Source organism: Tympanuchus pallidicinctus, unplaced genomic scaffold (genome assembly GCF_026119805.1).
Source record: "Tympanuchus pallidicinctus isolate F22 unplaced genomic scaffold, pur_lepc_1.0 scaffold11, whole genome shotgun sequence".
In the NCBI taxonomy this organism is placed as follows: domain Eukaryota; kingdom Metazoa; phylum Chordata; class Aves; order Galliformes; family Phasianidae; genus Tympanuchus; species Tympanuchus pallidicinctus.
The window spans coordinates 23,057,014-23,084,256 of record NW_026294627.1 but is presented as its reverse complement, the minus strand read 5'-3'; the positions used below and the strand labels follow the sequence as shown (position 1 = coordinate 23,084,256).

At 37.1% G+C, this 27,243-nt stretch overlaps 1 protein-coding gene across 1 annotated transcript in view; it reads right to left on the bottom strand.

Moving 5' to 3' along the window:
* COG6 (component of oligomeric golgi complex 6) overlaps positions 1-27,243 on the bottom strand; it is a 50,082-nt gene that overhangs the window by 2,985 nt on the left and 19,854 nt on the right. Inside the window, exons 9-18 of the mRNA XM_052670849.1 lie at positions 25,005-25,133; positions 24,804-24,895; positions 20,801-20,865; positions 18,830-18,921; positions 17,296-17,413; positions 9,890-10,021; positions 9,229-9,396; positions 7,164-7,271; positions 5,668-5,721; positions 2,854-2,933 (exon numbers count right to left, since the gene is read on the bottom strand). Coding sequence (XP_052526809.1) covers positions 2,854-2,933; positions 5,668-5,721; positions 7,164-7,271; positions 9,229-9,396; positions 9,890-10,021; positions 17,296-17,413; positions 18,830-18,921; positions 20,801-20,865; positions 24,804-24,895; positions 25,005-25,133 — 1,038 coding nt within the window. The remainder of the gene's footprint in view (positions 1-2,853; positions 2,934-5,667; positions 5,722-7,163; positions 7,272-9,228; positions 9,397-9,889; positions 10,022-17,295; positions 17,414-18,829; positions 18,922-20,800; positions 20,866-24,803; positions 24,896-25,004; positions 25,134-27,243) is intronic.

Below are 27,243 nucleotides of genomic sequence, written 5' to 3'. Positions count from 1 at the left end.
CAGATCTAAAAACGCTCTTTTAGCGTATTCAGAGTTTCCTGGTAAACAACTGTCTCAGAACACAGCCCAGGATCACTCAGCTGCGGTAACGTGACCACCTTTTCGGAAAGAACTGCACAAAGGATTTGTTAGGACTCACTGCATCGCACCAAATGCTCTTACATTAAAAGAAAAAGTTTATTAAAATATTCCAAAGGGCTGAACAGCACGAAATGAGTCTCTCCATCAAATAATGTCAATGTCATTAATCAGTAACATTAGGATTTCAGTTGCCATAACAACAAGATCCATTTTATCGCCAACACAAATGGCAGCACTTTCTAAAAATAATAATTCCAGCATTCAGTTCCTGTGATCCAACACAAATGGAAAGAGCTTTACAAGACCAATAGCCACAGCAATAAATACCTTAAAACTTTTCCTAAATGAGCAAAGGAATTTGAAAGACAAGATTATGCGCTGGCAAATGTTGGAGGGAATGCTCTTCATGGTCATAAAGCTTAAATTATATTGCCAGTGAGTATATAATGCACTAGTCCCTTATCAAAAGCACGTGGTCTGCTTTTGAGAATCAAATAATCTGAGTTTTTTGCAGCTCAACAACTGGAACAGAGAATCACAATGATGTGATTTCAAGGAAGAAGCCTTCAGTATTGACACCAAATGTCTGTAAAACTAACTTGAAAATGATAACACTGAAACAATACCAACAGTCAAATGTTTTACTTGAATTTTGAGAAACTTTAGGATTTTTCTGCTTTATTTACTACAGAAAAAAAAGCTTGAATAGTAAAACAAGATCCTGCAAGTAACCATCTATGTAAATATGTACTTTCGAATGCTTTTATTTTCAATTCTGTGCAGAAGCCAAACTGCAATTTTGAGCTACAGCTGGTTAATAAAGCCCCTTTCTGTCAGCTGAGCTGTGGCAGCTATAACAGTCATCCTCACACAGGCTCCCCACTCACCTCTGTGCTGCCCACTGTCACAAGGTAACACAAATTTCACTTAAATTGTGCTGAGAGAGGTTTAAAAAGTTCATAAATGGAGCAAGGCTAAGAGTGCATACATGACCAGTTTATCTTGATTCATCTGACAGAAAGAAGTGATTAAGTCAAGGCAATTTCAGTGCATGCCTACACCTTTATGGTAGCATAAAGTCTACCTCGAAAAAATCGCTTTTGTGTTAGTAGCAAAAAATTGAAGCTTTCAAAATTCATTTACTGTTATTATGATTTTAAAATAGACCTACATTAGAAAAATATATACTGGGAGCTAAAATATTGGCTTAATAGCTTGACATCTAGAAGCCAAAGTTTCAGTGCTTCTGTTACACTGCTGCTCAAGATGCCTCACTTGATCTGTATTGCACAGAGACAGAGACATTGCTCCTAAGACAGAGCCAGCTCTGCTGGTTGAACTGCAGGAGCACTGGCCCTAGCAGGAAGACCCAACAAACTGCTGAGAGGAACCAACATCCCCCAAGCCAAGCTATGCAGCAGGTGTAAAGCGTGAAACTGGAAGTCTCAGTGAGAAGAACTTGAGCAATAAACTCCCAGCACTGTTTTTCCCTTGCTATATCCTGATCACAGAATCATAGAATGGCCTGGGTTGAAAGGGACCTCAAGGATCATCAAGCTCCAACCTCCCTGCTGCATGTAGGGCCACCTCCACATTTAATACCAGACCAGGCTGCCCAGGGCCCCATCCAACCTGGCCTTGAACACCTCCAGGGACGGGGCATCCACAGCCTCTCTGGGCAGCCTGTGCCAGCACCTCATCACTCTCATAGTAAAGAACTTCCCCCTGACATCCAACCTAAATCTTCCCTCCTTCAACTTAAAACCATTTCCCCTTGTCCTGCTATTTTCTACTCTTGTAAAGAGTTGACTCTCCTTCCTTTAGGTACTGAAAGGCTGCAATGAGGTCACCCTGCAGCCTTCTTTTCTCCTGGCTGAACAAGCCCAGCTCCCTCAGCCTGTCTTTGTAAGATGTTGTAATACAGTCCCATTTGGAGGACAGGCAGCTGTAATGAGAATCCAAATGTTAGAGTATTAACTCAAAACGTGATGTGCCAGTCACAATTTCTCATATCTTCTTGTAACGTGCATTCTTGACAAAAATATGAAAAATAATGTCAAGAAAACTTTTTGATCAGTGCAGCATATAATTCTCTGAATTAAAGTACTACAAAATGTCTTCATCTTTGAATTTAATTGGAAAGAAATTCGTGGCATTTTCCCTAGCCTTAGGGTTCAGTTGGCCCTTATTTGTCATATTATATAATATATTCATGAAACAAGAGAAGAGATAAATTACAAACTCCTCACTTCTACACTTCAAAGGAAAAAAAATCAGTAACAAAAAAAAGCTATGTAAAAGTCATCTCAGAGCAATATCCAATAGCACGAAATGTCAATACTCCATAGTAAAAGACAACATTTGATAATTTTAGACTTCATGGAGTAATGGGGGTAAAAGAAATCTTGAGCAGAGAATTAAATATTTCATTTGTAAGCAATTCAGAATGCTTACAAAATAGTTCTGAAACAATTTACAACTAAAATGACAAAAAAAAAAAAGCCAACATAGCATAACATGTTTAAAACAGATGAGTGTAATTCATTTTGATGGCATCTGTTAAATGAAGAGCGAGTACTTCAGAAATTTACAAAATTACTTACTCCTGTTTTTCAAAAAGTGGTGAGTCAAAGCAAAATTGACCTGAAGTACAATGCAAATGTGATTGCAGCTGATAACCTGGATTCACATCGTGATCCACAAAACCCTAATCAAATTCATCTTTCTGATTACTACACAGGCAAAACACAAATTCAAAGTTAAGATACTTACTTCACAGTGGCACTCAGAAGGAAATTCAGCTGGGACATCAACAGACTATCTGGAGCAGATAGATAGCGATCAAACTGAGCCTAGGGGTGGGAAAAAGAACATGAGATCAACACAGAAGTAACTCGTTATGTGAAGACATAAAAACACAGATCTCTGAAAAGTGACTGCAATAAAGAGGCATCTTCTTACTTGATATGGTTTTCTTTTTTTTTTAAATGTACATTTAAGATAGAAGCTAACATAATATACAGATAATTAAGGCAGAGCTTAATAGACTACAACAGCATCAAATCTCAGCACCTCTGCTGCCACAATTTCAAGTTTCTGACTCTTGAGTTGTATGGGTGGAAGGGCGAAAAATGAGAATGTGGTTTCCATATCTATTCAAGTTTTCTGTGCAGACAGTGCATGTATGTATGCACCACTGAAGATTAAAGCCTACCCTATTCAGGGCAGAGGAAGCACTGTAAACTCCAGAAAGAAATCTAGCCTGTCCAAGTTACAGCATGTTACTTCTTTTTTATTATTTTTTTTTTACTTTTTCCAAGAAGCTGCTGCTTAATAACCTAATTAGCAGTTAAGCTGGGAGAAACAAGACAAAGAGACCTATTTGAGGTTCCATCAACTCCTTCTAGGTTTACTTCTCCCCCGTGTAATACAGTGAAAAATAATGCAGTGCTTTGATTTTATTTGTTTGGAGAAGAAAGCACTAAGAATGTTACTGCTGCCTTCAAATATTTACTGTGTAAATATTGTAGGGAAGATGGTGCTAAGTCTCAGAGGTGAACCCATGAGAGATTACGGACATATTCTTCTGTTCTTCCAAGCAGTAAGGAAAACTGATTAGATACTAGTTGGAAGATTCCCACCAGCAGCATTTATTATCACTGAAAAAGTTACCAAGAAATAACCTGGGGAAGCTGCAGTGCCTCCACCCTTGGAGCTAGTAACTCAGGTAAGGCCCTAAGCAACTTTATCTAGTAACAGCAGTCTTTTGAAACATGTGAGTAATCTCAAGCTCCCAGATCCTAAAACCCATGCCCACCATCATTTAAATACACAGAAGATGGACATAAACAACTAATGAAGTAGGTCAGTTCTCACGGGGTTATTTGCCAAGGCTGGGAATTTAGGGGAGATATACTTGATAGAGGCATGGACTTCATTAGAACAGCATTAGTAAGCACATATGAACAGCTTGAAAGTCTGTGACCTGGAAAGATTTCAAGTTGAGAGGCAGTGAATCTACCTGCATGCACTCTCTCTCCCTTATGGTTTAAGTTCTACAAAGCAGACAGACTACAGCGACTGATGAGATTTATATGGGCTTCATTTCAGCACACTGGGTTCAAGAGTGTTCGACCAAACATACATTAAAAAAAAAGGTACGGAGAAAAAAAGACTTCGATTACTTTCTAACTTTTCAAGTAAAATTATTATTTACAACCATTAATCATTAATACAGATTCAGTTTAAAAACCATGGTCCCCAAGTCACAGTCTTTAAATTTCTTGCAGGTCTACAAGGCTACGATAAGGAAAAGATATTTTAAATGCAAAATGTATAATTAATATACAATAATGCATGATAAGAATGCATGCTGATCTGAGTAAACCACAGAATCACAGAATAGCCTGGGTTGGAAAAGACCTCAAGAATCATGGATCTCCAACCTCCCCGCTGCATGCACGGCCATCAGGCTCCCCATTTAATACTGGACCAGGCTGCTCAGAGCCCCATCCAACCTGGCCTTGAACACCTCAGGGATGGGGCATCCATAACCTCTCTGGGCAGCCTGTTCCAGCACCTCACCACTCTCTCTGTAAAGAACTTCCCCGACATCTAAACTGCATCTTCCCTCCTTCAACTTTAAACCATTTCCCCTTAAACCACTGAGCGCTCTGTGCCAGAGCTCTGCTCTTCCAAGCAGCTTGGGATTCACTGGTTTAGAACTGGAATGATGGAAAATAGGCTATACTGACACCACTAGGAGGGATTCAACATTCTTAAAATGACCCATTTCCTGAATCAGGAATGATAGAGCCTTCCCCTTCCAACAAATTCAAGCCCATGTGATCTCAAGATTTATATGAGGATGTTTTCCGTGGGGTGTGCGTGCACTGCTGGATGAGTAAGCCTTATTTACAGTTAAACTTCCAGAATAAAGCTAAACTTGGCTAAGCAAGAAGAGTGACACATCATATGTTATTGCCCACTGAACTGTGATATTGCAATCTCTATGCAAAATAGCCTTCACATACACAATGAAAAAGAATCAGCTGATAATCTGTTTTAAAATATAATGCAGCTTCCAGCTTAAAAGTATATATGTAACTATATATAACAAATATAAAGAGAGAAATAACTGTGGCATACACCCAGCATTTAACTTCTGAGTTTTGCTGAACTATTTGCATAAAATCAAAGCCCTAGGACTAAAATTATAAATGATAGCAGAACCCATATTTCAAAGCGTTCTAGCAAAAAATAAATTCTGGTGATTAAAACTAATTAGAGCTAAGTATTTGCTTTTAGCAATTTAAGATGACTCATGGGATAACATTATTATAAGTAAAATTCTGCTTCTCAAGACTTAGAAACTAATATTCTATTACTACCAGTTCATAAATAATTTATGAATTTATTACTTCAAGTGGTCAAATTACTACAAATGAAGAAAATATTCCCAGACATGTAAGTCAGCTATTCTTGAAGAGCGTGGTGAGATGAATATCTACTACATCTCACACATTAACAGAATTCTTTCCCAGGTCACAGCAATAGTACCTCAAAACGAAATTGGAAAACGCTTACCATTGCTACCTTCAGGGACATGGAATCCAGACTTGGCAAATTTGAAAGAGGACCCTAAGGGGAAAAAAAAGAAGTCACTCTAGCATTTGGAAAAAGACAAGAAATAATAAACTCTACAATCTGATCGTACTAAATTGTTACTTGGTCCTGCTACAGGATATTACATGTTTGGGAACTGAATCACCACACCAGTGCTGGAAAGGCAGTAACAGTTCATTCGTATTCCACCACTCCCTTGGATTAAAAATTTGGAATACCGTCTTTTTCATATGTCCTCCAGTTCTTTTCTCCTCTTTTCACCATTAGAAGACAAAACCCGAAAAAAAGTCTTCCACAAAGTCTGGGATAAAAACTCAGCTGGCGGCCATCCAAACAGCCTTAGTGTCCCAGGATTACAGAGGACGATCTCTGCCTCCTCGTCTGTTCCTGGACCACGCTGAATTCAGCTCTGTTCCCCAGTAACCCTGATGTTTACATGGCATTACAATGCATACATGCTGTCTCACACCTCTAATGAATCCTGTAACAATCTCACCCCTGCAGCCAGGCAGTGGATAGATATGAAATAAAATTATTACTGGAAATTCCATCCAATTTCCATTAAACAATCCGCTGTGGTCTATTTCAAATTGGTTTTAGAAAAGGAGATAAGCTTATGAATAGGAAATCAAACTGAGTTACTAAGTTTGGGCACTTTACATAAAAATACTGCCTAGACAAAGAACAGGAAACTCTCCAACCCAGTACCACTTTCTCCTGTAATCACCGCTCTTCACCTTTATGAAAGATCACAAGTACAGATAAAGGGAAGAGGGGATGTAATAACAGCAACCAGATAAGAATGATGCCTCAAAAGAAACAAAGAACACAAGCCCCAAGCGTCAGTTTTCAACTTTTTCTAAGAAATTTCTGATGTTTTCACTTTTAGAATTGGATCGTCTTGGTTCTAGAACAGGTAAAGCAATGAATGAAGCCAAAAAGTTACTATTAAGCTCATCTAAAATTACTATTATAGTCATCTAACATTTTTTCACGGAACCAAAGAAAGCAGTAATTGTCTAATGCATGCAAGGTATCTACTCTGGAAATGAATATCACAGTGGAAAAAAAAGTGAATGTTACACGCACAGCAGGTCCAATATGTCCTACATACTGTGGAAGGGGCATACAAACTCACTACTTGTGTTTTAGAGCCAGCTGCACTCTAACGACTTCAGAGGGGTATTATACTACCTATGCAGTTATTCTGAGAACATATCTGCACAATTAAGCCAGAAGGAATGATGCATCCCAAACCTGCTAGGCTTGCTTAACACAGAGCATGAGGAAAATGTGTACTTGCAAGGTACCTTAGTCTAATAGCCCTGGCACTGTATGAAAAACCAAAAGAACTTTTGCTTTCACACAATACTTCATTTACAAAACTAACAATGCCAAAGTTCTTCTGGTTGGCAGGTACACACTACCTTCTCAATAAAACCAGTACATTACCTTACCTGTTCTGGTTTGTGTTGCTGCACAGAGTTATATATGTAACTTAGACCAGCTCTAGTTAGGACATAGGAAGCTTGTTCATTTATGAGTGTATCTAAATGAGCTTCAATCTGAAATTTTAAGCATAAGATAGTTAGAAAATATGCATGAGAATATAAAATAAAACGAACTCTGAGTTGTCTAGAAACACAAATAAAAAAAAGGAATATGATTAATAAACAAGGGAAAAACACAAACATATAGCATAATTAGTGTATCCATTTACATCTCCTATATTATGAGGAACCAGTAAAAAATTTATTGATGACTCTTTACAGAAGAGCCAAAATTTTTTGTATTAGTAAATTCAACAGCAAAATTTTCAACAAAAAATAAAAGAATGAAAGCTCTTACAGTTCTTTGAAAATATATGATAAAAATCATTCAGCTTATTGAAAATATCAAAACTTATCAAAAATGTTGACAACAGTGTGGCAGCTTTGTAACAAATAACACTCAAAAAAATGACAGTCTCTCAAAGGAAAAATAAAATTGAAACTAAAATATAGAATAGGATGATAGAACCCTTGGAGTTGGAAGGGATCTTTAAAGGCCATCCAGTCCAATTCCCCTGCAATGAACAGGGACACCACAGCTACCTCAGGGTGCTCAAGGCCTGATCCAGTCTCGCCTTGAAAGTCTTCAAGGGCAGGGCATCAACTACAATTCTGGGCAACCTGTCCCACTGCCTCATCAATGTAAAAGGCTTTTCCTTATATCTAACCAAAAACTACTCTACTTTGAGCTCGAAAGCATTTCCCCCAAATCAGTAAGGCTTTCAAATTCAGTACTGATAGCCATGTGTTTAAAAAAAGAGTTGACTGAAAGAACAATAGCCAATTAATTACAGAAGCTCAACCAACGAAGAAAAATCTAAAATTCATAATATATCAAACTCTGGTAAAACATAATGATATTTAAAAGCATTTTACTTTCTAGAATTGTTTAGAAAAATGCACTTTCTACAAATCAGGGGGGAAATCTCAATATTTCAATTTGGAGATTTAACTGTCTTCAGGAGTTCATTTTTCTTTCCCCATGAAAAATGTTTCTTACTTAATATACCATTCTACCTTCACTTTGATAATCTACTTATGTATAATCTTAAAGGTTTTTTCCAATCTATTTCTGTATTCGTAGAACACTTGAAGAAAGCAATTGGTATTAAATGCATAACCTTCAGTTCTGCTGCTTATTTTAAGAATAAATCAATTGCAACATTTACTGTGAACAAGAAGCTCTGATAATGGAAGTTCAAAATGCCCCAAACAGTTTGGTGAGGTTTTCTGTTTGTTTCCCAGCTAAAAGGTGCTAGAAATTCAAATTAGGAGTAGAAAGGGAGAAATGGCTCACAGCCAAACTTTACTGATGCTTCCAAATAAGAAGTTGAGACTTTTTTTCCCCCCAGTCTTCAAGCTCCAAAAACTCTCCTAAAAGGTACTGCAGAGATTATTGTGTAGCACAACTATAAACGGGCAACGCCTATGTTTTCTTCCAAGTGAATGCTTTATAAACTACATTTCCATTTTGAAATGGTACCAAATATGAACTACTAACCTGCCACATTAGGTGAAACCTAACAAATGAGAACGGAAAGGTAAAAAGAAGCACTGAAGTAATGACCTCAGGTACAGCATACTAACACCACATAGGATAGAACACAGCCAGCTGTTTCACTCAGCTTTCAAATTCTATTTGCTTCAATTCATACAGTTTGCAAGTGAACTAGAATAACGAGAATGACTCCAGGAAATGAAAGTTTTCATTGATATGGGCTTATTCGCCACTAAAACAAAACTTTCCTATTTTTTTTTGCATGTTTGAAATAAAGGATGCTGTGTACCATCATCAGTTCTGATGCTTGTTATTGGCTTATAAAAAGAGCTCCACTTATCCCATTTCCTTGGTTTAGAATTGATCCAAAATAAACATTATCAAAGACAAATACGTTCACATCACAACTTACAGTCTGCAAAACAAAAGAAAAACAGTAATAAGTTTATTTTCAGCTGGGCTAGTAAGGCTCACCTGAAACTGTAACATTTCCAGACGTTTGTCAGTGAATTCAAAGAGAGCCAAGGTAGTCTTCATCATATAAAGTGAATTTACCATGAAGGTTGCCATGTCAGCTGTGCCCAAATTACTAGCAGACATAGTACACATCTGTAACAATGGATCTAGCACACAAGACAGAACCTAAAATAGAAAACACAAAGAAAAGAGGGAGGAGAGGAAGGAAATCATGTCACATGAGGCTTCTAAGCACTTTCTGTCTCTATTGTGTATTTATTCTCCAAAGCAGAACAAAGAAAAATGAGAGTTTCCAACTGTGAAAGCAGTTTTCTACTGGATTTGTCAGCAGGTGATCAGCTACCATAGTGATGGCAAAAGTGTAAAAATCTGAGAACAGATTCTAATCTAGTAGGAGGAGTAACCCAGAATAGATAATTGGCAATTGTGCAATCTTGATGGAGTATTTACTTAATGGAGTAGTAACCGGATAACAGAATGTAGGCACTGTGCTAAGAGTAGTGCTCCATACTGTACTGTAATTATCCAATTAGTCACCATTGTATTCACATTGAAAACTTGAGTTTGGAAGAAGGCTCCAAAATGGGACCAGAAGATTAATGGACCAAGACAAACCTAAATTTACTTTCTTTCCCTCCCTTCTCTCAAAGCTCCCTACCTGCACGAAGTCAGCCTGACGGGCATCCAGTGGAACAACAGATGAGTCGTGAGATGCCAGAACCTCTCGTAGCAAATTAAGTGTCTGATTTAGTGCAGCGCTTGGGCCAAGATCAGGAGGTGGGAGTTCAACCTAAAGAACAAGATAATCTGTTTTTTTTTGGTAATGAACAAGCAAAACCAAATTTCTCCCCTCATTCAAAGTATGCCTATTTTACAACCTAGCAATCTAGAGAAACTCAAATGCTACAGTTTCTGGTGGTAAAATATGTATCACATATATATTTGCTAGACTAGGTAGAAGAGAACAGTCACGCTGCTGAATCACTGAGTTTACTCTGAGCAAGGCTTCTTGTAAAGGCTTCAAAATCTAGCACTAGCAGAGCTCTGGGGCCATAACGCAACAGCTGAATGTTGTCATCTCCTTGATAAGGCTGCCTATCCCTGCCATACCAAAAGGCTGGTATGAGAGCTGCAATAGGTGCAACAGTCTTAATACCTACCAAGTTTGTACTTAAATTATCAGTATACAAATGATCTGCACATAAGCTCTAGTACACCTATATAAATTGCAAAGATAGTGTGAGCACTGGACTGCAGTCCTATCTCAAAGATAAGAGAGATATGAGAATCACAGATATTTAATAACCATAAAGAACACACTTTCTGAGGAAGATTATGAAGAGCTGGAGAACATGAAATAGATTGAAATTCTACAACATTCTTAACACAAGCTCACATACTTTAACAGGTAAATACCAATTTTATCATTCATAAAATTTACATTTTATGTAAATTTTATAAATTTACATAATTTAAAAACCTCTTTTTCCCAGTCACAACCCTCAAACTCCACTAGGGACATTACTGGACTTTTCTGTCTTCAATGATGGCTCAAATTAGCTTCTTGCTGCCTCCAGGCCCCTACTCACTACAACCCAGGCTGCTGTCCTCATTTCCTTCTGACAAAACGTCTTCTCCCTCTTTCCTGTCTGCTGCCTATTCAAAGGGAAGCATAAGTCTGTCTAGATTACACGGTAGTAAGACCACCCCAAGAATGTTGAGCAAGTGAACATCTGACAGTATAATCACTTTCCAGAAAGACAAAGGGAAAATTAAGTTTGGCTTCATCTGGGACTAGTTTCTGTGTCTCACTCAAGGTGCGTAGGTGCAGCAGAAACAGGCACTGTCTTCAAATCTCTTAAGACTTCTGCCCGGTAAGAACAGAAGGTACCTCTGAATTGTCCCCCTAGGCACAGCCAACATGCTCCATATCTGTTGCTAAAGTAGATCAAACAAGAACTCTTTTGGATCCTTCTGCACTCATTTTTCCAAGAGATGATATAGTCAATTCAAGGAACAGTTGTTGTTCAGCATAAACAGTTGAAAATTTTAAACAGATATTCTCCTAGCAATGAAGTCACAGCAATTCGGGAAGAAGCACTTACTACTCGGTGCTGACTAGTAGCAAAGTCTACTGAAATTTACAGCAGTGAGTGACTTTCTTCTTGTTTATCCTTGTTATATTAGGGGTATTGATCGTGCCCTGAACACACTGTTCTCAGACCTGAAATGGACCGTGTTCAGGGATATTTTGTCATTAATTTGAGACTAGAGTCTGATAGGGCTTTCACTTCCAATACAGATACAGATCATGGCAATGATAATTTCAGGCTTCTTTACACAATTACAGAATTTTTGTCCCTTCAAGTAGATGATGGCCAGAAGCCTCTAAATTAGCTTCAACTTTCATTTAACCTGTTCTTTTGAAGTTCCTTGTTCCCATCTAGAAGACAGTGGACAACATTACTCGGGAAGAAAACATTACAGGAAAAGAGGTTAAGATCTTTAAATTCTATTTGAGCTAGCTTAAATTCCTGACTACTTCAGAGGTAGAATTATTAATAAGTTCAGGGAAAACTAATGCACTGCTATATTCATCCTAAATTTTTGCATGAATATAAGTTGGGTTTGTTGTTTTTTTTTTTTTTCCAGAATTAAAAAAGAAAATTTTAACACAGTCACTAAACTGCTATTCTAATTTAAATTTAAAAAGTGATGTCCTAAATGTTTTATAAAAAAATATTACAAATAATGCTATTTCCAGGGAAAGAGCTTTGCTGACTTCTGCCTGTGAAGCAATTGATTGACACACAAGCCAGACAGGAGCTACCTAAAGAATTCTCAAAGAATTCAGTAGTAGCCAGTTCAACAGTATTAAAATGTATTCTAACAATATCAAGAATCTCATCAGTTCTACCTTAGCAGTTCAGTCACACCTAAACTAGCCCAGTCAGCTGTTCATCCAAAGAAAATAATTCTCATTTTTTAAACTCTAACACATAAAACAGAAACCTATTCTCCTAAAATAGGTTTAGCCTAAAAAGTTGTGTCTTCATTCAAGCTTTTTAGCTCTCAAATGCACATTTTGAAGGGTCTCTCAGTGGGGGATGATTACTAAGTAAATAAGTTTGAATGATTTTTGTTTATATTAAATACAGTTAATTCTATTAAGTACTGACACGCATCAAGGAGAGCAGCGCTGTCGGTAGCCCATACGTGCACCTGCAAATACTGAAAATACTATATGGGTAACACAATCAGAACAACTTATGTACTATACTACCTGAACATTAGAAAGTTAACAGCACAGAAGGACATGGACTTAATGAAGCAAACCCAGTGAAGGCCTACAAAGACCATGCAGGCTCTGGAATATCTCATACAAGGAGAGGCTGAGAGAGCTGGGTCTGTACAAGTCCTGAGAAGAGGTGGCTCAGGGGGATGTTATCAATGTGTATGAATACTTCATGAGAGGAATATAGGAGCTAAGGCTCTTTTCAGCAGTGTCAACATACACAGATTGAAAGACACGAAGTTACAATAGATTTCAATGTGAAGTTAGTTAAATGATGGAGGTAGCCGCACCAGGAGGTTCTGCAACCTGGTCTCCAACCCTGGAGGCACTCAAAACTCCACAGGCCACAGTTCTCAGCAACCTGCCCTAGATGACACTTTGAACAGGATGGTTGGACTAGATGATCCCCAGAAGTTCCTGCTGACCTCATCCATTCTGCCATTCTGTGACAGTAGCGTTAAAAAAACAAGGCAGTAATTTTAAACACACAGCTCCATAGGAAGCACTGCTCAGACAGACAAACAAACAAAATGTTGGTGGCCTTCTGAAGGGCCTACTGGCTTTTAAGTTTGACTTCAAAAAACCTCACTGGAAAGAAGGCAGACATAGCACTGAAGACACATGCTTCATTGTAGAAAATGAAATAATCTTCACCAGACTTAAACAACAGCATCTCGTATCAACTGTCCCACAGCTGGTTTCCCAGAAATCTAAGAAGTTTCATTCTGAGGGGAACCAAACTACGAAGGAGAAGTTCACAGTTATTCCCGTGCAGTGCTTTAATACCTCTTCCACCGACAAATGTAACAGACTATGGAAACAGAACATTTAATTTGCATACATCTAGTATAAAAAGAAGAGCATTAAGTAAGACAAATTCCTTTGGCTACTTTACTAATCATCTCCTTGCTCACCAACAGGTTAGCTCACTTTAGTATCCTTGTGATACTTTTCATTCTATTCACTTCCATGTTTTAAATTACTCCTTCATTTAATAATTATTCTGGAGTATTACCAAAATGAGACAGTTAGGACAGATGTGCTTGAAGATTCCCTTGCAATTAGCTGCTCTAATAAAATATACTGGTGCAATGGGCTGATTAAAATGCCTCACCAGTAGACTCATGATTCTAAATACCAATTCTCCCAACATGAGATCCATCTATGCCATGAGCTCCATCTACGGCAGTGCAGTAGGTGCTTTGTGCTTTGTTTCCAGTTTCTCTGGAATAGTTTCTGTTTTCTGATAGTTCTGATTTAGTATTTTCTCCTGGATTTATCATCATGTGTAAAAAGGTAATCTGTACCAGGTTGTTTTTTATTAGATCCAGACAATGAGTAACAGAAAAAGAACCCTAAATTACTAAGCATTTGGTTTATCAGTGTTTATCAGTTGAAGGAACAAATACCAACAAGATTTTCAAATCAGGGACACTAATGCAGGCCAAACCCCATTCTGCTTGAAGGAGGAAGGTGTACTAAGCCAGAAACTTTGTTACAAGAGCTAGAAAGTACATGAAAGGCTGCCCAACACTGCTTCTGAAAGATAAAAACCCATAAAACAATGCAAGGGAGATGCAGTGTTTGTAATAAAAGCTGGTGCACTGAACTTTCAATGTGACAGAGCTGGTGATGCACAGCCTCTGTATGACACCAACATTGAGCTCTATGACAACCTGAGAATCTCAAAGCTGCGAGTGGTAATTTAAACCTCAAAAATTAAGTACCTTTGGAAGGACTGTCACCTGCTGTCAGAGCAGCTTTCAAGAAATATAGAAGCCAAAGAGACTTCCTCATGCTCTGCCTTTCTTTTGATAAAAATGAACTTACATTCAGGCAGTATGATGAATGTATCTATTGTACAAACTTCAGATCCTAAGGAGCCACCTGAGAAGTGTGAATGAAAACATGATAAAAAGGGATTCTCAGAACGAAGCATGTAAAGTCCTGAGAACTGCTGACTACATTATTTTCAGATTATAACCAGAATGCTTGAGGTTTTCTGATGTAATTAAAAAAAAATGTTCATAGGAAAATGCTTCTGAGGAAGTCAGTAGGCACTCTGAAGTAACTAGGGATTTCCTTGTATCATCTGCAATGATGATTTGACAACCGAAGAGGAAGAACCCTGATCTAAGACTGCCTTTAAGATTCCATATAGCTTTGTGCCTGTGGAACTACTTATGCAATATGGGATTCATTCTTAAAAATAGACGTGTACTGGAAGCTGCTTTATTCTCCTATGAAGAACAGCCTGAAATCTCAGTTTCCCACCATGCTTCAAAAACAAAATGCCAGGCATTTTGAAGGTAGTTTTATTCCCAGCATAATCAATAACCCAGGGAATTAGTTTTCTGTGGTAATGAGGAGAGAAACACATCTCTGTCCTGTCCTTCAAAGGAAAGGGTTTTGAGGAGTTAGCATGCTTTGTGAAATCTGCTTTGTCTACGAAGTAAAACCTGCTTTGTCTTAGAAGTCTGCAAGTATTTCTATTTAAAAACAAGTTTTGCTTAAATACTACCCTTGTCTATCAACTATAAAACCATAGATTCTAGAAAAACATACCACAGCAAGACACAATAACACATCAGTTTAATCCAGACAGTTGTCCCCACGCTACAGCACAATACAATTTGCACAGGGCTGAAGAAACACATTAAGCTACAAATTCACCAGTAATGATGACTAAATCTTGTGGAATTCAGTAGCTATGAAGAGTAAATACAAAAACATTTATATTCTCTCTAAATGAAATACATATTGCAGAACTGATCTCTATTCAAAACTTCTGCTCATTATTTCTAAGTTATTAGTAACAACTCTCATCAAAACGGTGATTTAATCAAAATAATGGACAGCTGATATTTTTTGAATCAGACTTGTGAAAAAAATATGCATTTTCCATACTGTGTAAGTGAAAAATGATTTACTAATTTTCAAGTGAGCATTCTTTTTGCGTATAACACACCAGCAGCAAAGCCTTTGTAATCATATATGTAAACACAAAAGTCTGTTTTCCAGTACCTTAATCTTAAATTAAAAAAATAAAAGTTCTGGAAACAGCTGTACTGGATACATAGCAAAAATCTGCTAAAAATGTTGGACTCTGAAGGGACTTTTACTTACGCACTATTGTGGCCTAAATACACATTAATAAAAAAAAGACCTGGATGACAAAAAGCAACTCAAAGTTTCCTCAACATGTAAAAACACTGGAGACATATGAAAAGGCATGAAAGCTGGCTGTGTATTTACACAGTAAATGAAGTAACAGGAGAATTAAATTTATGCCAAAGTAAGGTCTTTATCTCATGAAAACAAAAGTTTCTCTGGATGTAATTCAGCCTACTTTTGTTTTTGGGGAAGGAAAACTATTTTTAGACACAAAGAGATAGGACATTATCCTATCAATTCAGTAGTCCACTCACAAAGGAAAATAACATCAGGTGATTCACGGGACTGCCCCAAACTCTCAGTTACAAGTAAGAATTGTTCTCATGTGTACCATTATCTAGTTTTTGACTCCTGAAGCACAGATTCGTAAATAACTGCAGATGCTTTTGTTACTTATACATTGAATCAACTTCTGAGTCTCTAAGTCTTTGGCCTCCATCATAACCTGAGGACAGAGTTTTTGAGTGTATATATGCTATGTAAAATTGTCATTTGGTAAATGAAATCTGAAATTGTGTGAAAAACCAGTACTTCTTACATCACATGGTAGGCTGGTATGCCTGTTCATTATTCTGAATGACTTGCACTGAGGTGCCATTGAAGGAAGCAGTACAACCACCATCACTTAAAATCATGAAACCCAAATTTGACTCCTTTTATAAAATAACAGCAGTGTCCACAGCCAGTCACATCCAGACTGGATACTGAGGGAAGGGGAACTAAATCCCTGCCAAAACAACAAATGGATTGACTTGGTGGGTCAACAGCTGGACATGGTTGATGATTAGGCTGTATGATTATAGTGGTCCTTTCTAACCCTAATGATTCTATGAAGTTAAAGAGGATTACAATACCATCCCATAGTGACTACACATGCAGCCCAACAGTTTGCTTTTACTTTGCTCAGGCCTCAAAAAGCTGAACTTAAATTGCAATTGGCTATGAATACAGCAAGGAGAGCTTAACAAGAACTGTTTCAGGTACTAAACAACGAGAAGATAATGGAAATGAAGTTCAAAGCAAACAGCAGGAGAAGAAAAGATATCAGGGAAGCACTGCTGGCTTTGGTACAGTTGTCTAGTTAACAAAAGTATATTCTGCTTCTAACAGCAACAATGCTTGTGGGTTCTATAGAAGACAGAAAAAGTCAAGTTTTCCTTTTACTCAGCTTGCCATTTTGGGATTATTCACACGAGTAATTAATTACTGATCTGATGATACTTCAATACTAATTATCTAGCTCAATTAGCTGACCCCGCTTTACTGCACTAAGGGAAATTTCACAATTAATTTTTCTGTTTGTCATAGATTTTACAACTGTGTAAACTGCACTGCTGCTCTGTAAACAAATGTGGGTAATAATGCTATTTCTAGCCATATTTACTAACAGTAATAAAAGAATTAAAACACAGATGTGCAGGCTTTTTTATGGAATTCTATAGCCAACACATAGAAACAAAAAAAAAAAAATTAAATTTAGGAAAAATTGAAAAAAAAAAACAACCAACAGCCATTCATCTAATAATCTTGCCAGATAAAAGGAAAATGAAAGCATGAGATTGGAAACATGAAAGCTGCATCATTTTGAAACAAACCTTGTCCATTAGTTTACTCGCATGAAGACTCAGGCTGTTAAAGAATATCTTCTTGCTCAACAAATGCATTTCTTCTATCGTAGTCAGTAGTGTGGCTGCACTGTTTCCTACAATAGCACTGAAAACAAAATAGAGATTAACTACATGACAAGGTCAGATACTTTAGAAGCATTTCATATGCAATTTTTTCAAAATTGAAAATGTAGGAATTACAAGAACAGCCATACTGGCCCTCAGGATATGGGTATTAGGATGACTGTGAGAACAAGCACAATTAACCACACCATCAAGCAGATACAACTTTTAAGTATAAAGTTTAGCACTTTTGTCTAAAGTAAAAGTACTTCTAAGCTACAAAAATGTCAGATAAAAATGTCATTGCATCATAATAGGGCTAATTCCTGTTGCTCGATCTTCAGAATCCTTCAGATATTTTTCAGAATCTTGTTGCATTTAATGGGTTATATGTCAAACTGGATTTTCTTTTCATCAATTGGGCACACTTCCTGTACACAGAGGAAATTATTCAGCTAACAGGGAGTACTTCAACGAACTTTAAACAGTACATCGCTTACAGGAAAAAAAGTAACAGGTAAGACTGCCTCAGACCTTCCATTTTAACACTGCATTTTCAGTTGCTTTATAACAACTGGGATAAACAGACTTTGGGGACAGAAAAATGACAGCAAAAAAATCTTACAGCTGTTTTGACAATAAGAATAGGAATAAAATATGTTTTGCTCAATATTATGAAAGAAAAAAAAGCCCCCTATCTGTTCTAGCAGAGCTGCAGTTCCATCACACTTGCAGAATTCAAATGCAGCAGCAGATGCCCAAGAACCATTTATCTCATTCCATCCAATACCTGAATACTGAACATAAGCTAAAATCATAGCACTAGTGACCCAAATTCTCAGCATTTTTGTACATGGTTATGGAGGAACATTTTCCTGATACTGCCCTTTCTAACCAATATCAGCTACTGCAAACGCCACTATCTATAAACAGCAGTGATTCTGATTCTTCTCCTGCTTCACTATTCTTAGGGACACTTAAAAGGTTGGAAGCTGACTGGTAAACCTTGAACAGCAAGATACAGAATAAAGCAAGCATCTTTTCAACAGGAAAATGCAAGTGCACAATCAGAAAAAGTGGTATCCAAACACAGGTATCTAGGGAAGAAAAAAAATTGAACTTCTAGAGAGAATTTAATTCTAGCATCTTTTCAAAGAGATAGCTGACCTGACCTTAGATGCTCACTGGAGTTTTTTAACATATTATTGGCATCCAGCTAGAGAAGTAATAAAAGATTCTTTTTGTATTTTTCAAATCATTGCTATATTCCAAAGCAGGCTCTGTAGGAATTGAGGAGTGACAACAGACAAATGACATTTGCTTGGAGTCATGCACATTTCTCCCAGACTGTGTAGTACACAACAAAGTCTAAGGCCAAGAAAAACCTTTCTACTATTCTAACCATTATATTTACAATAAAAAGAAAGACATCCTTAATATATTTTGTAGCTTTGCATACCTGATTGTATGGTGGTAGAACTTGAGAAGATTAGAAATCTTGTACAGTAAAACTGCTCCTGGCTCAGCTACAATCACCTGCTCAATCCTAACCTGCAGAATAAGCAAACATTCTTCAAGTCATACATTCTGAAAGACAATCTCTATCATTTTACGTATAATATGACGTTGACTTTTGAGAAACAAATTAAATGGGAAAAAAAAAAACAAAAACACAGCAAGAGAGGATGCCCACTTAACTGTAACTTTATGCTTGAACCAAAGTATTTCTGGGGTTGCTAAGTCTCTGGGTAGAAAACAAGCAGCTGTTTCTTAAAAAATTCTTAAAAAATAAAATGAAATAATCCCCTTGCCCCCAAATATTCCCCTATAGGCTTTTGTTGCACCTTGTTATTGAAAATTTCAAAATACTGAGATCATTTTATGGATTAACACCAGTACGTACTGGAATTCTTCTCAGCACTGAACAGAGAAAGAACAGCAGAATCCCTAAACTATAATCACTGATCTTTAACTTCATGCAGCAATTTGGAATATTCAAAGCATTAGGCATTTTACTCAAAAGACAATATTTTGTCTGAATTAATCTCTCCTTTACTTAAAGGAGATATCACATATCTGCCACCAGTATGTAACAGGATATTTTCATAACTAACAAACAGCTACGCTGACTGTTTATCTCAAATAGGAGATATTGGTTACAAAGACCAAAACAGTGCTGAATTTCTTCACACTTGGACAGTTGATGTCTTGTCTCCATGGTACACAGTCTCAATTCACTCATAAAAAGCTGTCCCAAGGTCAAGCTCTGGCGCTTATGAAGCAGTGAAAGTCAGTGACTTATCACTGCACGATTCTCCCACATGCCTATGTGTGAAAGGGCTACATACAGATCACCATCCAATCTCCAAGTCATTTGTCTGCTGTTCAGTGGAGCACAGTGTGCAGCAGTGCCTTCTTGGCAGAGCCAGTTGCAGAGAGAATCAACTAAAATTCCTTTTGCATCCAAGTTTGAGACCAAAAATGAAGAATAATTTTGGACTGATTTGCAAAGCTCAGTGCACAAAGTTAATTTTAACATTCAGTCGTACTTTATTCTCCAATTCATATGTATGTACAGAAGAATATGAAATTTTATACATATATACACACACACACACTTTCAGTGTTGCATGGAAGGATATTTGGACAGGGGTATATTACTGAGTACAGTCCCTTGGAGAGAGTAGAGCCCGAAGAAATCTTAAAGAATGCTGTAGAACTAAAAATGGTCCAGAGAAAAATAAAAAGATGTTCACTAAGAAACAATTTTTCATGGTTTCTTTCAATACAAGAATTGGAGTTACTAAACAAAACAAAATGAACAGGAACTGATTTTTCAAAAAGTTAAGCTGTGCACTTCCCTCTTGCTAGGTATGTCACGAACAACAGCATTTTATAGCAACTTGACACACTCATGAAAGAAAAATCTACTGAGGTCTATTAAATACAAAGACTGTAGCTACGGTTCAGTAAATCCTTATTAAGTCCATGAACAGTTGAGGAAGCTATTCTGCAGAACAATCTTGACACAGATCCTCAACATCCTTTAAGAAAATAACATGGCTATGACTAAAAACAGGGTACTAAGTTAAAACGATTTTCCATCTGACCAACTACATCTGTTCCCATATTCTTATCCCAAAGGCACAATTTTGCAGGTAAGTACCACTGAACTTGAGGACAAGCAAAACAGATCAAGATACAGATTTAGTATCCTAGCACCTCTCACTGTATGACTACTTCTAATCAGACCACTAACTACATTCCCATGAACTACAGAACCCTTAATTTTGAAGGGCATTATAATTTTCAAAGTTGAGAATCCAGTCTCAACCAAGGAACAATGACAATACACTGTAGAAATGTTCTGAGAAAGAATAAATTTTGTTTTAATATATTTAGAGTACTAAGAAAAGCAAGATTCCAATACCTTTAGAGGCCTGCAAACACCTTCAGTGATGTGCCCAACTACTTCTTGAATATTTTCTTCCACACCTACAGTGAATGCAAACACATACTAAGATTATGCAAATTTAATTCTCTTTTCTTCGAGACTATAAAACAAATAAACAAATGTAAGAGCTACTCCTCCATAAAAAATATTATGAACGGCATGTTCTTTTCTTCACAAGACTAGTTTATACCTCCACTGAACTTCAAATCCAACCATTAAGAAATAGTTGCATGACAAAACAGTCCTGAAGACTCATTACCTTCTGCTATGCAATTGCTTCCTAACACAACACAGTGCCTGGGGATTCGAGAGAGAAGGAACAATTGGAAGAAAAATGTTTTACCCAGAAACAGTCACAGTGATGCTCAGCATCAGCACTTATTGCAGCTAAAGGAAAAATAAAGGAAGGGGGGGAGTGAGATGCTTAGAAGCAACAGCACCTCCCATAATGAAAGGCCTGAACTGCAAATATATGTCTGACAGTGACATGCTCATGGCATTGTTACAACTTACATCACATATGTACCTTCACACTGTAGTGTACCACAGCATTAGCAAGTGCTTCCTCCCCAGCAGCAGTTGAAACTAATCTATCAGAGAACAAACTATATATGAAAGAGAATATTGCCCTGTCTTATCACGAAACACAAAATTAATTGTTGCATGGCAACCAGCACTGTCATAAATCAATCAAACTGAAAGCAACAGATCTTCAAACTCTCACTTCAGTAACGACTCGGAATAGATTTATGGAGACAGCAATAGTTTAATTCTAATTTAAAACTTGTCAACAGGAGTTCATCTTCAGATGGGACCCATGCAATGAACAGTAAACAAACTGACTGTGATAAAAATCAGGCAACCTGAAGCTGTATTTTACAGATCTTGTTTCACACTAAAAGAGATTACCGCTCAAAGAAAAAAACTGTAGATTAGAGACGCGTGACTGCCTCCTTACATCGAGACAGGTGAAAAACCACATAAACAACTAAATTCAGTATTCAGTGGTCATAGCTAAAAACTTCAACATTCTAAATTGGTACAGTCATAAAAACATGTTTATATATTTATGCATTGATACTTATGGCAAGATTACAAACCACGAGGTTCATGGCCTGTTACATCACGGCTAACTCCCAAACACATCCCAATAATTTACATATTTCTTTGGTAGGAACAGCCACCTTTTTTCTGGTTCATCAATATAACAAGCACATCTCTGCAATCATGTTTCTCAACCAGACTGACTCATTAACAAGTTCTTGGGTATGAAATTTTAGCTGCAAAAATAAACAAGTTCAAATAGCAAGGAACATGGAATTACAATTTTGGTATATCGTATGCTTGTGCCATCACATACACTTTCAGATCTAATTAGAGTATTTTAGCCTTAGCAAAAAGAAATCTTCCAACACAATTGATTATATAAGCATTGCAATTATTAGCAAATCACAGTGACATGGACGAATTAAGATTAAACAACTCTTAAGAGATGCAAAATCACTTTCGGGTCCAGAACGACGTAAAATCATTGATCTATTCTGAATTTCGCAGTGCTTAACGTTTTAATGGTTTTTTTGGCCAAATAAATTTTCAGGGGCTAATGTTTGCAAGCTTATGATTTTAAAGTTTTTCAAGTTACTCAGGAGTACTTCATTACGGGCTATAGATTCTGTTATTTCTCAAGTCAAAATAGCGAACAGCTCTCTCTCTCTCTCCCTCTCTGGTCTTCTTCCACTGGGACCAATCTACACCTGCCTCCATCCACAGACAGACATGTCGCTTTTGTTTTGTTTCGTTTTGTTTTAATAAAGAGAGGGGGAAGATATTTTGCCAATGCAATTCAACACTTTCTCCATAGTTCTGAAATTATATAAGGCTTATAAGAAGGACTTAACAGCGATCTGAACTCAGAGATTCCTGACTTTAAATAATAAAAACAGTTCCACCTTCAAAAAACTATTCAAAGTGAAACTAGAGATAAAAAACATTTGACTGACCTAGTATAGGCGAGATAGTGTTTCCCTACATTTCACCTTCAAAATTGCTAATCTACTCTATGCTAGCTGCTTGGTCTCCCTCTACAGGGAACAGGGAAAAAGAAAATAAAACAGTTTTGGTGAAGAGTCTCCAGAAATGCCTATATCAGAGCTATCTTTTGTTAGGAAGATTAGCCCTCTGGAAAGCAAATCACTCTTATTATCTATAATTAGAAATCAACAAGATATCCACTTTTAAATAGACATGTTAAACTAACTTAACTTGTGCTGCAGCCTGTGCAACCTGAAGACTGTATTGTATTGTACAACAATACCAATAATTCACCTCAAATCTCTCAGCACAGCACACGCTGCATGCACTCATCAGTACCAGACTAGGATCAGTTTTCACACGAAGCATATAATCTCAATCTATTTAATCTAAACCATAAAGCTATATTTACTTCCCACTTAAGGGTTCTTGCGATACACAATGGTATCCTGTTAAGTACTGTTACATCTTACAGATCTTATCCTACAACCGTGCTCACAATTTTTTCCAAAGATGCAGAGGGATAGTTAACAGATGCATCCTCCAGGCTTCGTTGGCCCCAGTGTGAAGAGAAGAATCCCCCTTTACCTTTTCTGAAAAGTAGGGCGACAGTGATGGCAAAGCACAAAAACATATGTTTGCTTATAATGTTTTTGCTTCCAATACTGAATATTTTGTTTATACTGGTCTCTTGGAAAGAAGTTTTAATCTGGTGATTTTTTTTTTTTTTTGTTCCTGTAAATGTTTCCATTCTCTGTATTCTCAAGTAGCCTATTCCAACTTATGGCCGAAATTCTCTAAATGTATCTGCTTAGAAGGTCACAGCATCTCAGTCTGACTTCCCAACAGAAGATTGCAGTTAAATAAGCACTGCACAAGGAGGTGGGATAACTTCAGAACAGAATGGAAGACTGGGCAATAGCACAGCCAACTGCAGAACCAGATGCAGTGCCATCTCCTATGTGGCCAACTTTTCCTGAAAGACTCCCCAGTTACAGCAGATGCATTAGATCAGAATTATCATGTTTTTTTTCTCTACCATATAACCATCATGAGGCCTACTTTATTGTCTCTCTGAGATACTGCCAGTAAATTAAATTAACTCCTCTAGTAATTGTGGTTAAAAACCAACATTTCTTTCTGGTTTGATTTACAGTTCCTACCTCCTCCAAACAGCCTCCATGGTCATATACCTTTAATTACAAAAACTATTCTGTATTTCTAGCAATAAGGAAAATGAGAATGCATATTAACTTCAAATCCCAAATCAGGGCTCAATTAAAACTCATGATCTGAAAAACTCACCAAAAATACAGATCAAATGTAAGCTCTTGTTTGTTTGTTACAACTGAGCAAACATTTTATTTGTTTAGTAAGTCTGGCTGAAGCTGTAGAGGCCAATCACATTACAGCTTCTACTGAAAAAAAGTTCTCGAATCATGGTCCAACATACTTAAAAAGAGAGAAAAACTGCTGAGAAATCTACATGAGAATCTATAGCTTCATTAATAAACGAAATATTTGTTATCGGCTGTGCCTACAGTGGCCTGCTTTGACCTTCAGAAACCTATTACTTGACACATGAAAATTCCCTTATTTGTAGCATAGAAGGAACAGAGAAAGGAATAACAATTCTCAAAAAATAACCTTATGATATTGTGTTCAGAGAGATATACTTACAGCTTATGGACAATTCTGAACTCTCAGCTACAGTCCAAAATGTCTCTTTGTAAATTTAGTGTAAACCTATTATAAGTATAGTAAAATGAAAAGAATGCAATTTGAAATATTCTTCTTTGGTAAGGAATTCTGACAAAATGCAACCATATGATATTCTGAAGTTAATTCTGGGAAAACGAAAACTTAACTCTCAAATCTTAAGCCCATTCACGCTTCTTAATTTACTTCCTTATCACTTCTCAATATACGTTTTGAAATCAAGTACTACCTTGAATAGTTACAAGCTTTAATATAGCTTCTAGATGTTCTTTTTCAGAAGCTGTAGCTTGATGCAGCCAGGCCAGCATGTCTCCTACATACCTAAATAAAGACAGACATTTCTGCATGAATCAGGGGTTTACAGTGTGAGGGATTCAAAGTGTGAACAGGCAAAAGAAGGACTATTCCCAATACATTCTCAATACAGTACCTCAGAGGATCGTGGGAGTGCATTTCAATAGGGCGGGGAGTACCTCCCAGACCTCCTCTGGTGAGAGCATCTATAAAGCCACGGACGACAGCACTCCTTCGAGCTGTTCCAAACTCATCTAGGGTGTACCTGTTAGCAAAACATGAAAATGAGTAAAAATAATTCACATTATCGCATTTAATCTCTTCAGTTTTACAGTTATTACAAGTCTGGAGAAGAGGAGGCTTAGGGAGACCTCATTGCTCTCTATAACTGCCTGAAGGGAGGTTGTAGTGAGCTGGGAGTCAACCTCTTCTCTCATGTAACTGGTGATAGAACTAGAGGGAATGGCTTCAAGCTGTGCCAGGGGAGATTCAGGCTGGATGTTAGGAAACACTGCTTTTCTGAAAGAGTGGTCAGGCATCAGAATGAGCTGCCCAGGGAGGGGGTGGAGTCACCGACCCTGGAGGTGTTCATGGAATGTTTGGATGTTGTGTTGAGGGACATGGTTAATGAGAACTATTGGCGATGGGTGGATGGTTGGACTGGATGATTTTGTAGGTCATTTCCAATCTTGGTGATTCTGTGATTCTGTGAAGTCATCATTTCTATAGTTCTAAAAAACTTGCATCAGTGCTTCTACTATACAGCATTCAAAAATTCCTGACATTATTGACTCTACATAACAAAAATTATAGGTGGTTTTTCCTTGACCCTTCCATCCACAAATAAAAAAATGAAAAATCATTTTCATTTCTGCACAATACATGTTTATGTATTGACAGGTCTGGGATTCCTGTTCACATGTGGTCCACAACTGAATGACAGAAGAAGCAAATCAGTGCCACAACACAAGGCTTCCTCCTTGCTCTAGATCACCAGAGGATTAGCAGTGACAAAGTTATCTGCACATGGGTGTTTGATGTCAATCAAATGAATCTCAGTTACATATTTAAAGCATGGATAATTGGAACTCAGACCACATAATCTCAAATGGCATTCTGGTAATAGAGAAGATATCTAGAAAGTACACACAGCTCATTTTTGGAAAAGGCTACTTCCCTGTTGGGGCTAAAGCACAATAACAGCTGACGGATTCTAAACACTGCTAACATCCTTGATTTATCTGGTTAGAAACAGGAATTTAGAAAGCAATGGAACAATTACTTTTTTGAAGAACAGAATTTAAGTATTTTGAACACGATCCACAAACTACAATGAGGAAAAAGAAAAAAACCAACAGCATATTTTCCCAACAGAACAGAAGAAATGCCAAAGAGTAGGCTTGGTGTCACTTCCATATGACACTCAGCAGCTGAACAGAGACAAAAATAAAATAATAATAATAGAAAGTATGTTACTCACTGACTGAAGTTAAATAAGTAGCATGCTCACAATTAAACAGACATGAAGGACAGAATACAGAGGGAAATAATACACTGTGTCATACACGTTTCAAGTTAAATTCAATTAGATTTTTCTTATACTATAAATAGTTTAATGAATCATTCATTTTTGTTCTTTTTTTTTAATCTAAGTTACTATTAAAGAGGGGAGCAGAGTGAAGAACCTTTAAATTTCTTCTTCAGTATTCTTCATATACTGTACTTTCTTAGACAGTAAACATATGTTCTGTTTGTTTGTTTTTTAATGAAAGATTGATAAAAACAAGCTTTTAATCAATCGTTACTTATAAAATTTATGCAGTTAAATACGAGACAAATCTAGAATCCATTGACCACCCATAGTCCAGGAATACCAGCACTGCAGCTCTGATTTTAGGAGAAAGCAGTCAAGCTTCCCCCTCCCTCACGCCCCCCCAATAATCAGCTACGCCATCACAAATACAGCAGGATAACATAAGAGTGAGATCGTAAAACCCCTTTGATTTGAATTCAGCAGTTATTAATGGTAATTTTGGTTTAAAAAAAGAAAAATACAACTCATTTTCAATTTGGTCTCAGCAGAATAGGGGATGATAATGCTGAAATCCTACATGCATAAAAATTAATTAGTAACAATTATTTGTTACAAACACACTGGTTAGTATTATTTCAGGGGAAGAAAACAACATTTAGACTCTTTTCAGTCCGGTTCCAATTAAAAAAAAAAAAAACAAACAAAAAAACCAGTAAAGTAATAATAATCATTTGTGAGGGGAGGAAGAAGGCAGTGGAAAAGCTGTGGAAATCAGGGTGGAGGATGGAAGAGGAATGCTGCTTTGAGCTATAACTCCATTTATTATCTATTAAACAGTTTT